Raw genomic sequence first — 16,908 nt, 5'->3', positions numbered from 1 at the left:
TGTTCCCCCTGCTGCGCTTATTGATTGATCGCTTAAAAATGAATAAACCGCTGCCTAATGTCACAAAGCCAGTCGGCCTGAACTCGGCAGTAAGGACCCCAGTCTTCAAAAAAACTGAGTGACATCACTCTTATACAGACTGTAGTAAAGGCACACCGACGCTTTGAAAACGGCTAATGATAAAGAATGCAATAACTGCCATGTTTCAGCTCACAGGGAGCTCAGACCGCCTTATTAAAACAGGAGTGTAAGATCAGCAATACTAGACTTAGAGATGATCCCTAGTGGTTGAAAACAGCAAAGGTGTTTATATAATATGCCAGTAGTGCAGGTTGGCTCTTCAAATGGAGATTAATTGTGTTAGCAGTGTCTAGCACAGTAATAGGGTAAATCACTTTCACTGTGATATGGAGTCTGTAAGAGAAAGTATGCACATACTTACAAAGTAAAGCAAAACACACACACACACACACACAAGAGAAAGACTCAGACTCCCCTGAGACCAACTGTAACCCAGCTAGAATAGAAATGTGACAATGCTGATGGCTGCCAGAGCCTTTTAAACCCACGTGGCTCAGCTGTTAATGAAGCAGCCCACATCAGAGAAGTCCCTGTAATGAAGGCACAACACACTGTATCCACACAAACACACACACACACACACACTGATGCCTCTCACACACACATACACACACAGTCAGACAATCACTTTATTTAAACAGCAGAAAACTCCAGGCAGGAGAATATACAATATCCCTGAAACACACACAAGGACACACACGTTGGCAAGCTAGAGATTAGCATACAATTGACCCAGCCTCATTAAAGACATTAAAGAGCTGATGGAAATGTGACCACACCCTATCTGCACATCTGTCATGTGTGTGGCCAGGTTATGGTAACTCAAGTTCTTTCTTTTACTACAGGTTGATTTTTTATTTCTTTTTTCTAACTCAGCGCCATCATTTCCTCACTTTGAATCCTGACTTTGATTCCTTCGTTGCATCTTCTCATTGGTGATATGTTTTTTTTGTCTTTCTGTCCTTAGATCTGTTCCAGAAGTTGTTTCGTCAGGACCTGCTGGTGGCCAGCTTGTTCCGCAATTTCCTGTTAGCAGAGAGAATAATGAGGTCGTACAACTGTACACCGGTCAGCAGTCCCAGACTGCCCCCTACATACATGCACGCCATGTGGTAAGACACACAAACAGAGCCCAGTGCTTGGTCATGTAGTTAGTGGTGTTCTAAATGGTTTACTTTTAAAGAGTCATTGAGATTTTAAAAAATGCATTCAACTTGGTCGCTTGTGAACAAATGGCTAATTTGACTTAGTTGCCCAAAAGTAATAGACTCATTTATTAAATGAAAACTCTTCTAAAACACTTTGCCACTTCATTAACTTCGTTCTTTGTGTTCCTGTGGACCTTTAGTTTGGTTGTGTAATTTGTCTTATTACCTAAGCTAAATAATACACATACCCACGTTAAAGGTCACCATTGATATTCACATCAATCTTGACTTGAGGTTTCTCTCTGACAGATATTAGAAGCAGACTAGCTTCTTCTACTGTACAGACTGTATATTGTGTATAACACAGGTAGAAATAGAAAACAAACCATTTATAAAAGTAATTGCTGACCAACAACAGCTAAGGCTGGACACAGCGCCACGGCATCTCTCTCGCCGCACTTAAGTCGTCGGTTTCACGCACTTCTGACTCGACAAAAACCCAGGTGAGTTGGTGTAATTTTCCTCACGTCTCGTTCTTATTTCTTATTTAAACCGATCAATTTAAGTTAAAACAAGGACAATAGTGTTCCATCACCCATTTTAATCTGCCTCCAGTTCATTAAGGTACATATTTTACCATATTTCAAACCATGATTTTCATACTAAACAGAAAAACATAATTAACTGCTTTAATCAGTTCTCAAAATATGTGTCGTTGAGGATGTGTGAGCCAAAACATGGAGGTGTTTTTATATGCTTCTTGATAGCATATGCATACACCTCCCTCATGCTAAGTAAAATTTCCATTTTTAAGTTTCTTGGTTATTTCTGTAAGTTTGACTATTGCCAGTGTTGCAATAGTGACTGTAGCGTCAGAATTAAGTGAAGACACAAAGAAGACAACATGGAGTAACGGCCTCGCTCCTTCTTCAACCGCCCACACATGCACGACCCGCAGCCAAATATGTCCAACTCGGATTGAGAGCTAAAGATAACACCTTGTTGTATGTACAAAAGACTCTGTGGGGAATGATGGTACTCTCTAGCTGGGGTAGACATGGCAGGTTCGGCATTAAATGCAGTAGTTCAACAAATTATAAAACCGCACTGGTCCGTGAAAGATATGAAACAGTAGAAATCTGAGCGTAAGATTAACGGTCATTTTTCTCACGTCTGTCAGGGTTCGTGAACCGTTTTACAGCTTTCTGTCATCTCCCTGATTTGACTGTAAAGTTGCTTCACAAGACGTGGTTACAGACTCACAGAGCTACTGAAAAGAGGACATCATCCCATCAACTATCTCCCCTAAGTTACGCAAATAATTATCCCAGTTTCTATTATTTCTCATCTTAAACTTCTATAAATGCATCCCTCTATCTCTCGCACTCATTATCTGGCTCCTGTAAAAAGCTAATAAAGAAAACCCTCTTTGCCCCCAGGAGCAACTTGTTCTGGCATCTGGCATCGTTCTCTAGAGCACCGCTCCTTGAACAAGCAATTGTCGCTTGTTGCTCTCCCCCATTATTTTAGATTGTGGGTATATCACAAGGTTTACTGCCAAAGGAATTTGGAGCTGCACTTTGTTTCCCAGCAGGACTTGCAGTATAATGGAGGACAGTGTAGGGAAAGGGAGGTGTGTGCTAAGAGGGTGCAAAACAAGACGGGGACCACGTTAAAAATGGGGATGGAGAGGGTACGTTAAGCAATTTGGGGGCTCGCTGATCGATGCCAGCGCTAAAAAAACAGCAATTGTTATTCAAATGGAGCGGAATAGGGTGAGAGATGATAAACTAGGGCTGATTACTCCCTAGTGGGCAGTTAAAGTGTGGGTGTGCGTCTGTCTTGCGTACGTGTGTTTGTGAGTGTGCGTCGTCGCTCCACCCTGTGCATGCAGCGCGGGGAAAAGAGCTTAGTCAGCCGCCAACTGGTCGCCTACACTCCTCTGTTATCGGCCTTCCCCTCATCTCACACCATGCACGCCAACACAGACAGGTTTTGGTGATGAGTTACTCATTTGAATTGGCTCCTTGCAGTTAATGCTGTCATCTAAACTGGTGCAGCAGCCTCCTCCCTGTGAGCGCGTCTTTGCTGATTTGGCTGCTCTATCTGCTTGTTTTTGCATTGTTGGGCTGCATAATCTCCAATAGGGATGGATATTTCCTGTCAAAATATCCATCTCGCAGGTTACGATTTCAGTTCCTCAAGATCGGAAACCAAAAGAAAAGTGTATTTGGTGATTTTGTTATCTACATTCTTTTTAAGACAAGATCATTATTTAGCATCAAGCTCTATCTCTGTGTAAAGTGTTTTATGCATATTAGAATCAATTGTTTTTGAGAACAAGATATACATATTTATTAATGTAATGTATTTTACCTAAACAAGTTGCTTAAGTTTAGTCTAAAACGGCAATAGTAAATAAAAGGAGAGACCAAAGGAACGAGGATATTTTACTAAATGATGGACAAAGAATCGGCAGCTTGACAAGTTCGGTATTAAGTGGAACAACTAGTTCATCACGTAGAAGAGCTCCAAAAAAACAAATTAGCAAATGGAGATACAAAAGGATTCCTTTGAGAGGAAATCATTTGCTTGGCAGTGATGAAATGATTTGACTTTTCCAATCAGCTTTCAGCTAATTTTGAGAATAACCAGTATACGCTAAAATGTTTTGTTCCCACACCATAAACTTACCAAATATTGGCTTCAGTTTATACAGTATTTTCCCTCTTATTCTTAGTAATTAACTAGCATAAAGAATCAGGTAAATTGTTATGTCAGTGATGTTGACAAAATGCTGTAAGCACTTTCTGTAGCAGATGCTCAGCAAATAAGTTAGAAACATTCCACAAAATACTGCACTGACTTTCATCTGGAATTGGCATGCATCTTTAATGTTTTTTAAAGATTCATGTGATGTAACCATATACAACATGAATACCAGGCTTTGATCTTTGCTTAAAATATGTTCATCTGTTCATAGTATCAACCAATATGCGTTTTCTCTCTGTAATTTAGTAGCGGACCCGTTTGAATGCAGTTTTCAGACACAGAAACTACCCTCAGAAACTGTTTAATGTCTATTAAAGGCTGCTGCAGAAACACGGCAGTGCAAGACCCAAGAATACACGCATGTAAACATGAATGACTTTTCCAACCTAACGAAAACAATAAGATTCTTACTCTTCTACTCTCCTAACCCTACTATATAAATAATAAGACATTGTATGGATGTCGTATTTCAGTGCTACGATGCCAACAATAAACTCCATTATATGCCTAACAACCTTTAGTGAAAGCTGTTAAAGCAACAGAAAGTGTATTCCATGTTACTCGTTCAGCAGCACATTACATGCACATCACGTTAGTGCATCTACTCTACTGTGAACGTGACTCAAACCCTGACTAAAGCTACCTGAGAGGGAAAAGCCCCATCGAGGCTCGGAGCTTAATTTTATGAAAGGGAAAAAAAAAAGAGTGGAGAAGGAGAGGAAGACTCGAGAAGCTGCGAAAAGGTTCGTTACAAGTTACATAACCCCATGAATTATATATGATGACCATGGGGGAATGCTGGTGTTTAGAAAGGGATTAAAGGCTTCTTGCTGCCCTCTCCAGGACCTTGGGCTGGGAATTCAAAGAGGTGCATTTGCACTGGGAAGATGCGGAGCACAAAACGTGAGCTGAGGGGAAATGAGAGCGGGAAAGGGAGAAAGCCTGCTGTAATGCATTTGGTCCTTCTTCTTCGGGTCATAATGCAATAAATGAAACAAATGAGTCCCGATTTGAGGTTATTCCTTATAATCAATGCCGTCATTTAGATGAAGTTTGCATTTGTCTCCTTTCTACAGGCAAGCGTGGGACCTGGCTGTGGATATATGCCTCTCCCAGCTGCCTACCATCATTGAGGAGGGCACCACCTTCAGAGTAAGTGTGGGTGTGTGTGTTGTTACCGTAGTAATCGGTTAGTGTTTACTGGTTCTCCACCATTGATGGATGGCTGTTATCTTGGACCTGTCCACCACTGGACACCTGTAAACTCAACATCTCCCGCTTGCACTCCCCCACCAGCATCTACGACCGCTCTGCCCAACGCTTATACAATCACAACATTGTGAAAACGTCAGCTCTAATAATTCAAGTGTGAGTGCCAAATAGAAAAAAAGTTGCTAAAGCCACTGGGCCGTGGACATTGAGCAGGTTTATTGTTGTCTTTACTGACACGGCAGGGGAAGGGGATGGTGAGTGTATTGGAAAACACACAGCAGGAGGCTGATTGAACGGATGATGACTTAATATATCTGGGTCAACACAAGACAATTTTGCCTGTGAGTTTGTGGGAACACACACTCGAGCTGTGTGCTTTGTAATCAGAAAACAGAGAAAGTGGGACCGGAGCTGCTTTCTTGCATGTAGCACTTTTGTCTGGGCCATTTCCCTCCTCCGCCCGGTCCAAAGCGCTGGGCATCTTCTCCATCGCTCCTCTGGGAGCAGTTTTCCATCCTCCAGCCTCCTCCCCTTTCTTCTACACTTGGCCCCAAAACACTTACTGGCAACATAATTGAGCCTCTGTGGACTACTAAAGGAAATCTTTCCTGCTCCCGCTTTCAAGAGCCTTTAATCCTTCTCTGTTTACCTCATTTTCTTAGTCTTTGTCACAACTGGTTTACAGTTACTTTTGTGTCTACAGAAGATTGTACAAATCCAGTTTTATGTTTCTGTTGACAATTGATACTAGCTAAATACGTTTTTATTTTTTCTTTAGCCATATTTTGTACTAAAAATACAAATCATAAAAAATTAGAAAAGCATAAATCGTAATATGTTTGCAAGACATATTACATTAAAGCCATAGCTTTATTTAGTTAATAAAAATGTATATAATAGAAAGTTTTATATGAACCAGTAAAGCATAATCTTAGCGTAATCTTTAATAAATAGGTCAATACAACCTGAATGTAGTTGTTCTTAAACATGCTATTTGTGCATCAATCAACAGCCTACACACTGCTGTTGTAATACCGAGTGCCACGTTAACACTCGGCGTGATCAAGAACTCAGCGACCAATCAATCAGGCAAACTGCCATGGCAGTGGCGCGAGGGGGGGTGGGGGGGGGTGGAAGGAGATCATGATAGATCAGGATTTATGTCGTTACTGCAATGCAGTGTCACTTCAGAGCTCATCGTGTCAGAGCTCTCATGAAGCGATACGCTAGTCACTGCAGACTGGCTCATTACCGGCCGTGCTCAAGGGAGAGACCATGAGTAAGCGCGGCACATGATTCAAAAGAAATGTTTGTGCTTTGTGTCCACAGCACAGTCCCTTCTTTGCGGAGCAGCTGACTGCGTTCGAGGTGTGGTTGACGATGGGCGTGGAGAACAGAAACCCTCCTGAGCAGCTCCCAATTGTACTGCAGGTACAAACTCGCACACACACACACACAAGCCGACAAAAAACATCAGTTTCCTTTTTGTATCAGCTGTGATGACCTGTAAATGCATCAAGGAAATAGGGAATAAAGAAAAAAAGTGGCGATCATGATTTTAATAGTGTGAATGTTTAAGAATAATTCAGAAAATAGAAGGAATCCAAAAGTGACCTTGTGCATGCACGCTTTGCAGCTTTCGGGAGGAGAGTCCGTTCCTCCAAGCTGAAAGCCGTGGTTCTCTGCCGGCAAACGGTAGATTGCACTTTTGGGAGTGAGTCGCTCCCCTGAGCTCAAGAGCATTGAAGAGGCCGGAAGTCGAAGCTCTGGGTTTACCGGTCTGCACACTCACCGCGACCTCGGCTGTGGTCAGTAGCTTTGGGTAGTGGCCCGAAAGAATTAGATTGCGGATACAAGCAGCTGAAATGAGCTTCCTAAGTTTGGGCGTCTGGACTCAGCCTTTGAGATTGAGCGAGAAGCTCAGACATCTGCAGGGAGCTCAGAATCGAGCAGCTGCTTTTTTACATCAGAAGGGGCCGGCGGTGGTGGTTCGGGTATCTGATCAGGAGGCTTCCTGGTTGTGTCCTGCAGGAGGTTTTTCCCGGGGGTGTCCAACTAGTAAGACACACCGGAGAGATTACATATACCACTGCGGCCTGTCCCTGAATAAGCACAAGCAAATATATACTGTATATGGCTGGATGAATGGATTAATTGTCAGATATCTATGATAGTGTATTAGGGATATACATTATAATTGGTGTAAAGTATTCCATGAAAAATGTTTAAACTCTTTTGCAATTTTGCAAGAATGATAAAAACATGGCAAATTAGTGTGTGGTGTTGGCAAGGAACCACATCGTTGAATGTTGCAACAACCTAATCACACCACAGACGCAATATATTATATTCTACAATCAGATTCAGCATCTTTGAAGAGACGTTGCAGTGAAATGGGCCAATCAAAAGGAAACCGCTGCCACTACCATTTAAATCTTCTCCTACACTCACTCATGCACTCACTTACTGGCTACTTTATTAGACACATCGGTTCAATTGCTTGTTAACACAATTTGCTATTGAGACAACCACATGGCAGCAACTTCTATGCATTTTGGCATGTAGACGGTGTGAAGACAACTTGCCAAAGTTCAAACCGAGCATCAGAATGGGGAGGAAAGCTGATTTAAGTGAGTTTGAACGTGACATGGTTGTTGGGGCCAGCCGGGCTGGTCTGAGTATTTAAAAAACTGCTAATCGCTACTGGGACTTTCAAGTTGGGTTTACAAAGAATGGTCCAAAAAATAAAGTATCCAGTGAGTTGCAGTTTTTGGACGAAAATGCCTCGTGGTTGTGTAAGGTCAGAGGAGAATGGCCAGACTGGTTTGGGACGATAGAAAGGCAACACTTATAACCACCCATTACAACCAAGGAATGCAGAATACCATCTCTGAACACACAACACGTGGAACCTTGAGGAAGATGGTCTATAGCAGCAGAAGACCACTCCGATGCCATTAATGTCTGCCTGCTAAAAACAGCAAACTGAGAGTTGCACGGGCTGGCTGCCATTGAACAGGGGAAGATTAGAAAACGATTGCCTGGTTTGATCAATTCAGATGGCAGGGTCCGAATTTGTCATGTAAACAACATGAAAGCATGGATCCATTCGGTTCTGGGTGGTAGTGGTGGTGTAATACTGTGGGGGATATTTTCTTTGCACATTTAAGGCTGTTCTGAAGGCAAAATGGGGTCCAACCCGGTAGAAGCAAGTTATATATAATAAAGTGGCCGGTGAGTGTGTGTATATACCTCCCTCTGTCTCATGTGTCTCATATCTCTTTGTTATGCGCCATTGTGTTTCCCGGCATTCACACTCCTCTCTTCGTCGTGTCGTCCTTCGTCTGTCACTTTGCTTCACTCACGCTACCGATCCATTATTTAGGTAATTGAGACCTATGCTGAAGTGACATTTCTTTAACAGACAGATGAACCCATCAATGTTGGAATGCCGAGGCTTCCTGCCTCATCATGCACAGGCAAACACTGCAGGAGCACCTTTATTGAAGACAAACGTCACCTGCCAAGAGTCCACCATTAGATTAGGATATTACCACTACAGCAATACTTCACTTTATTAACTCCAGCTGCTCTTTATTTATACTCATCCCCTTCTTTATAAAAGAAACTCTCTCCTCCAAGTTTCCACTGCAGGTCCGCCTGTGGAAAAGTGAGAAATGCACCTCAAAATCCTTGCTGTAAATCGCGTTCAATTTGCTGGCCAGCTCTTTATTCCATCAACCTGTGACAAGGGCAGCGGCCACTGTGTTTCCTGTAGTGATGTGTGACTAGTTTGGGGCGCTTTAATTGGGGCAAAATCATCGCCAAGCCACATGCTTCATCAGTTGTTGCAGCAGTTGGATGCCCCCCCCCCCCTTTCTACAGTTCTGGCGTGGTAGCATAGTAGTAGCTGCTGTCCGTGTTGGATGTTAATTTCCTGCTTACTCAGCGCAGAGAGCCGCAGTCCGTCCATACAGCATTTCTGCCGGGACCCGTTAAAAGAGGAGGAAAAGGCGGACTGATCGGGGAGCGCTGGATACGCTGTGAAGGCGTGTTTGTGTGTTTGTGTATGCAGTTGATTTTAAGGTACATGGAGGAAGTAAAACAGCAATAGCTTTTAAGATTACGCAATATTATGCAGCTTTATGCCGGGAGGGCAGAGTAATCTTAAGACTCCTTCATACTCTGATGTAACGGATGATCACACAAACAGGTTTAAAAACCTTTTACGCACACAGTTGAATAATAATGAGGTAAAAAAGTGTTCGTATTCTTGGAGGATTTGCAATTTATTGCCAAATGTATAATCTGGCTGCATTTGAAAGATGTAATGAGCAACAAGAAATGGGCAACAAAGAACTCCATCAATAATGCTCTTTAATGAAATATGCAAAGGGAAGACAACAAGGCTCAGGGAGGAGAGATACGGTTCAGCGTTGTCTTGACAACAGGCATTTCATCCAGGAAGGATTAACTAATTTTGCAACGGGATTACAACTTCTCATAAATTACGGTTAACAGCAACATATTGACGTGTGTTTGGCATGCATGTGAATCATACAACAACATGACTGTGTGTGTGACTCACAGCTTGTACGCACACAGAATGAGGGTGGAAAGTACTACAGTAGATTGCAGTCAAGGTGTTACGCCGCTACAGATTTGAGACATATATTCACACACACGCAGTCACACCCATTTTAATGTTGCAGCATTTGTCCGGATATTTAGCCGTATTATGATGTAACAAACATATATGTTAATTTGCTGATTTAAAATTTGCTTGTGGGTGACAGCATGCAAAATATTCATTGACATCTGTGCCAAATCTACAGAAGACCTTAGAGACAAGCAAGGGAAAAAACGAAAAGCCTGGCAGCTTATTTTCTATGTCTGATTGAAATAGTTTTCTCTCCTGTTTATGACTTGAACTGATGAATAAGTGTTATAGAGCGAACGCCTCGGCCACAAATGTGCATGTTCCCACGCTGTTCTTTGGGGCTGGGTGTAACCCGGGGCCGGCCTTCCCCCGGCCTCCTCCCGTTTGTGTGGTTCCGCACACCAGGGCGAAGTCAGGGGGCACGCGGATAATACATAGTGTGTTGGTGGAAGTGTGTGTGTGTGTAGGTGTGTGTTAACTTGGTTTCTACCATATGCTTGTTCCCACACACTCTGTGGGAAAGTCACATGGGTGTGTACCAGGGTCCCCCCACACAGACTCTGAGCTCAATGATGAATAAAGCGCACAAACACACACACACACACACACACATATAGTATTTTAGACACACCATAGGCCTCCTTAAAATAGTTCTCCTTGGCCAATAACTGCAGCATCGTGATCTGGATTTGGCATCACTATCAAACCGTACACACACACACAGACACACACACACACACACACACTGTTGTGTTGTCCTAATCATGTATCTTCTTAAGAAGCCAAGTGAAATGTCAGCCAAGGACACACCCATTCGCGCCGCATGTATGCCGGTGCACACTTAAAAGTGGAGAAGTGGAACCTGATGCCAGTGTGTTACCCGCAGTGGTGTGAGAGCCACCTGTTTCACTCCACCTCATAAACCTAAATTCTGCAGTTTCTCCCGCTGTCCTTCCTTCCGGCGCCCCACTCACCTTCTTCTTCCTTTAATCCCAGGCTTCCCCTCGGTTTGGAGGCAGCACAATTAACCACAGACCTCCGGTCTCTTTCAGGTCCTCCTTAGTCAGGTCCACCGGCTGCGAGCCCTAGCCCTGCTCGGACGCTTTCTGGATCTTGGTCCATGGGCCGTCAGTCTGGTACGTTAAATACAGTGTACCTGTTTTTTTTGTTGTAGTTCATTTAAAATAGCTGCTTTACTGCTCTACTTTTGGATAGAAATGCACTGACATTAAAGCTGTAGCAGACTTGTAGAGTAATATTAATAATGATTATGGGTTTTATTTATAATAGTTCGACTTTCTACTTGGCGTAAATATCACTGCAAGTTTTACAAGCTGTAATCATTCCCTTGGTACGTACTGGCCATTGACAGATCCCTACGCAATGCACTTTTAATGTAATTCGTGGGGACCAGCATCCACATTGTATTCCCTTTTGACTCCCATCTGCACTAATATAATAAATAAAATAAACGTGTTGTCTCCTCACTCCAGCTCCATTCTGAATGTTTAGACATGAGTGGCGTTAACTACTTGAAAATAATATATTTACTATAATGTTGAACTGTTTACTCATCAGTGTGTCAGTCTGTTTGCATGCTGTTTTGTAAACAAACAAGTCCCATTGTAAAAGGGAATTGAATAAACTAATCTGGCATGCCAGAATGATCTGACTGTTGTTCACATATTTATAACTGCAATACAGTAAGCAAACAATGCACCATTTTATGTCACTTGATGAGCACACTGAGCCATGATAATAAACTACAATATCAATACTTCTTCATAAACATTGTGTGTGTGTGTGTGTGTGTGTGTGTGTGTGTGTGTGTGTGTGTGTGTGTGTGTGTGTTTTCAGGCCCTGTCTGTGGGGATCTTCCCGTACGTATTAAAGCTGCTCCAGAGCTCAGCCAGAGAGCTGCGGCCTCTGCTGGTTTTCATCTGGGCTAAAATCCTCGCCGTGGACAGTGTAAGTTTTGTAAAACACTCGCCAATTATAAAATACATGCAGCGTTATATTATCAAAATCCTCTTAGCTAAGTTTTTATTTTAGCAGCTTTTTGACGTCATGGGTTTGATGAAACGTCAACAAACCCATGACTATATAAATGACAAACCCAAACTATATAAATGATGTCTAATTCACCAAATGAAAAACACACAGACAATATAAGACCAAAATAAAAAACTGTATTTGGTTGAGATGAAGGTTCGAGCTTATGGCAGTGACTTCCGAAAGATTTTTTTATCAAATGAACTATTTAAATTACAATAATGCTTTAGAATTCATTTGAATCATATTTTTTACAAATAGCCACAAAAAATGCTTTGCTGTCGATTGCAGTCAGAAAATGAGCTAATTTTAAATGATTTTAAATTAATTCAAACTGGTGGGGATGGTGGGGGGGTTAATATTATGTATCAGAGCATTGTAGATAGCAATCAGCACGCCCCCAGTGTTCACTTCGCTGTCTGACGGAGATATAAATATTGTTGGCATAGCGTACACTTAAAAACACTTTACAGGGACAGTACTCTGCATTCATGGTTTGGACCAACCAACTCCTTATGACATGCTCTATGAGTTGAAAGTGACCTTAAGCGACATCTGCAATAAAGCGAACCCACCTCTCTGTCTCCATGTGTGTCTCTGCAGTCATGTCAAGCTGACCTGGTGAAGGACAACGGACACAAGTACTTCCTGTCTGTGTTAGCCGACAGTTACATGCCAGTGAGTGTCCATCGTGAATCCAATATAGAGGAATAGGAATTCTTTAACTTTTGGTTTTAACACTTATTTAACTTATCTAAAAGGAGCCGAACAGAACATCTTCGGACAGTGGCATGACGGTTGACATCTTAAAAATAAGAAAGTTCTTTTCTTTGTTGCAGGCTGAACATCGAACCATGGCTGTCTTCATACTCGCTGTCATCGTCAACAGCTACAACACAGGACAGGTACAAGCCTGGATATGTGTGTATTTAGGGACCAGGCTAGAACACCAGAGAGAGAACTTAACAAATTATTCATTTATCGGTACTGCCGGGGCCAGACTTCACTTTGAGAAATGACTCTATCGCCCATTGTATTTTACCCAGATGATATTTGTTACGTGACAGTTTTCTCACCGACGGTCCCCTCTATAATCTCCAATTCCTTCCCAGCCACCTCCACGGTGACACTTTATCACCGTAAGTGTCACTTCGGCCTGTTCCCTGCCTCCTGTGTTCAATCCCAGAAGCCTTTTGTGCCTGATGGTGATCAAACATCCAAGGGTGGGGTGTTGGGATGATGTAGCTTTTCATTTCATGGAGTGCACACACACTGTCACACTGTTTCACAGACATATTCCACCATCAATCCTTTTTACTTTTCTCTGTGCTCTCGTGCAATATTCCTCTCTAGTTCAGAATGTTATGTGACTGACATACTATTTTATTCATAACCTGACAGTACTTCTTTCACTTAACATTATATAAATGTGTGAAATCAGAAAAGCTGTTTGTGTTCTCGCGCTCAGAAACACCTATTCTTCTTCCACACCACATTTCCTAAATGCTCCTGCCCCGTCTCAATGGCCTGTAAATAATAGATGCTCCCAACATTACAGAGACGATCTGCCCGCACCACATCTGCATTATTTATCCCTTCTACTTTCAACAGCAGCACTCATTACAGCGGAAACGTTGTTGCGAACATACTCACAGACCACTGTCGTCGTAATATATTCCCGCTCTCGGGCTTCACCTGGGAGGCTTGATCAGAGCTCACAGAACGAGCAGGTGGCACAGGAGCGATCTGAGTCGACAAAGTGGAATTCTCTCCTCGCTGAATTAGCTCCTTTTGTTGTGGTTCATGTTGGTACGAGTTGCCGCGGTCATGCTGACGCACATGACTGTTGTGTTGTTGGCACACAGGAACTACATATACCGTAACGTCCTGGTTACCCTTAAGGGCTTTATTTTAATGAAATTTCTTTATCATCAATTACATTTAGCTGACGCTTTTATCCAAAGCGACTTGCAATGCATTTTGGTTGCCTTGATACATTCCTGACTGTGTGTCCTCTGTAGTAACACATAAAGTAATGTTAATCATTCCGCTGGGCTTTCATCCATTCAAGTCTCTATTCTTTTGATTCTCAAGCTACTGTCTGTTAAAGTTAGTGTGCTTGCAGGTGTTAAAAGACCTGAAATGAGAGAAACTGCAAGATGTTAGGAAGTGTTGCAGTGTATTAACAGCATCCACACTGAGTTTTCTTGACAGTTGTTTATACAGATTGAAAAAAAAATCCAGGTGGAACGGCCTGAAGTCAATTAACCAATGGAAAGTAACTCTTCCCATACAATGATTTCCAGTTAAAGACTGGTCACTAATACCTGACTATTCCGTTATGCTTTTAGTTTTAAAATTCAACTGGTATTATTTAATTTCACTAACAATAGTTTTAAGAGATTACAAAAAATTTAACTAGAAAATATTGGAATACGTCACATTACCATAGGTTCATATTTTACAGATTTAGTGTCTTATAATGCACATCATCTCGCTATTTTATGTGACGCATATGCTGCAAGTTTTGTTTAGTTGACTGTCGATGAAAGTAAGGCAAGATAGACGTGATTTAAAGGAATCAAAACAGTATTCATGTTCAAAGAATGAGGTTAGTGACTAACTCTGATGGAATTAATGCCCTTCACCGTCAGTAAACACACTGTTTTTGTGCTTCATAATGAAATCAAGAAACAGAAAGGAAATGAGAAAAGACAAGCGAGTGAGTCCCTGTGGGTGCTCTGCACTGGGTCAATCACAAATAAAGTTTGAACAGGCCTTTGAATAGAGGACTTTTTAAGACTGGCTCAGACTCAGACCTTGATGTACCGATTCCCTTTTGTTCACAGAGTAGACGAGGGCTGAAGGGATTCAAAGACATGAACTCGTACTGCTGCACACCTCATAATCTTTTTGTCCATCAGTGTGAGGTTACAGGTTACAGATAATTAACTGACTAACGATGCACAAGTCAAGAACAAGTCAAAGCCGATGGTTACGACTGAAGACTGGTGCACATATTGTCATTTTATTAAATATAAGACACCGCCAGGTCAGTTTTGACAAATACTCCTTGAAGAGTGTTTTTAACTCACTCTTCCTTCTGCATCCCTCACTCCCCCACCAGGAGGCCTGTCTGCAGGGCAACCTAATAGCCATCTGCCTGGAGCAGCTGTCGGACCCCCACCCCCTGCTCCGCCAGTGGGTGGCTATTTGCCTGGGCCGCATCTGGCAGAACTTTGACCCGGCGCGCTGGTGTGGAGTTCGAGACAGCGCCCATGAGAAGCTCTACACGCTGCTGTCGGATCCCATCCCTGAGGTGAGAGCGGGGTCCACACCAGAATTCAGATACATTTGGGAATTTATTCAGTGATTACCGGTTTAGATTTTTCTTCTCAACTGAAAGTTATTTTTCCAGGCATGATGAATGCATCCCCCCCATTACGCACTCAACAGTCTCCTCAAATACAGGTGAAACTCGAAAAATTTGAATATCGTGCAAAAGCTCATTACTTTCAGTAATTCAACTTAAAAGGTGAAACTAATGTTTCAGAAACAAAAATAAACTGCACATTAATCTATTGGAATACAAAATAGTATTACATTTAAAAAAAACATATATTAATTGATGAATTAATAATTAACATATAACAGTTGTTAAAATGCATAGAAAATGTCCAGATATTCTGATATTACCAGATATTCTGCATGTAAATCCTGTGCATGCAGTTCAGAATAAGACACACACGCCCAAACAAACGGAGCAAACCCGCACAGCCTGGACAGTTGGACAGCATCTGACTGGTCATGTGTGTGGACCAGAGGGACAGCGAGACAGTTTGTCCTGAAGTTCACCCCGACACTTGGACACGGCACATGTTTGCATGTGTTCACACTCACCTACGGGGAACATATTTTCCCGGAAATAACTTCTTCCTTCCCTTAAAAGGCAGCTGTATTGAGCACAGGGTTGAAACCGAGGTTTCACATTATAAAAGTATGTGTTAATTATTAAGGCCACTGGAGACTGGGACTGACCGGCTAGAAGACATAAATTTCCAATTGAATGGAGGACAAATGCACGAGGACACAATGTTTAAAACTAGGGCTGTAAATATATCAATTTGAAATTCTAGATTAATCACGTTTTTTCTAAATTTTACGAATTAACGTAACACACGTAAGTGTGTTTTAGACACTGTTAATTTATTTTTCAACTCAAAACTAAACACTTGATCATCTCCGACTACTGTAGTTCAGTATGAATATGCACAAAACAAATGTCGCTCACAAAAACACTTGTCAAAAACGTTGGCACTCAGCATAAGAGAAGAGAAGATGCATGAAAAGCTGAATAGACGCTGCAGTATTTGTTATTTCTGTACGGTTGTACAAGCTATCTCCCCCCCCCCCCTGTATCTGCCTCTATTGCAGCGGATAAAACAACACAGGAGTCAGCAAACAAAAACATTATTCAGATGTATTTTTCATAACAAAATGCTGTTCAATATATCATCATCACTCCTCTTGTTACATTGTAAAAAAAAAAGTTGCACCATAGACTACTTTTATAGTTTGCAGAACACAGTGACTTCAGATGGTCATAAAAAGTGAGTTGTTCGTGGATGAAGAAAGAGCGGACTGGCACTGCATCCAACCCCATCAAAGAGTTGTTGTGCCTCTGCAGGTGAGGTGTGCGGCTGTCTTCGCTCTGGGGACGTTTGTGGGGAACTCTGCTGAGAGGACGGACCACTCCACCACCATTGACCACAACGTGGCCATGATGCTGGCCCAACTCATCAACGACGGCAGCCCCGTGGTCCGCAAGGTCACTGCAGCACCAAAACACTCGTACAAAACACACAGTTCATTATTTTTATTTCATGCGTGTCATTGACCATCCAGTAAAATACCAGATGGAAGTAGAACTATGGCTCCAAAATATTTCAAAGCCATTGATTGGTGTTGGCTTGTCCTTTGTCC

At 42.2% G+C, this 16,908-nt stretch overlaps 1 protein-coding gene across 1 annotated transcript in view; it reads left to right on the top strand.

Annotated features, from left to right (window-relative positions):
* The window catches only part of rptor (regulatory associated protein of MTOR, complex 1), a 103,874-nt gene that overhangs the window by 54,555 nt on the left and 32,411 nt on the right, over nt 1-16,908 (top strand). Inside the window, exons 10-18 of the mRNA XM_037471005.2 lie at nt 1,049-1,193; nt 5,078-5,153; nt 6,543-6,644; nt 10,926-11,009; nt 11,731-11,841; nt 12,529-12,603; nt 12,765-12,830; nt 15,053-15,244; nt 16,613-16,753. Coding sequence (XP_037326902.2) covers nt 1,049-1,193; nt 5,078-5,153; nt 6,543-6,644; nt 10,926-11,009; nt 11,731-11,841; nt 12,529-12,603; nt 12,765-12,830; nt 15,053-15,244; nt 16,613-16,753 — 992 coding nt within the window. The remainder of the gene's footprint in view (nt 1-1,048; nt 1,194-5,077; nt 5,154-6,542; nt 6,645-10,925; nt 11,010-11,730; nt 11,842-12,528; nt 12,604-12,764; nt 12,831-15,052; nt 15,245-16,612; nt 16,754-16,908) is intronic.

Source organism: Pungitius pungitius, chromosome 9 (genome assembly GCF_949316345.1).
Source record: "Pungitius pungitius chromosome 9, fPunPun2.1, whole genome shotgun sequence".
In the NCBI taxonomy this organism is placed as follows: Eukaryota; Metazoa; Chordata; class Actinopteri; order Perciformes; family Gasterosteidae; genus Pungitius; species Pungitius pungitius.
This window is presented reverse-complemented; position numbering and strand designations above follow the sequence as displayed.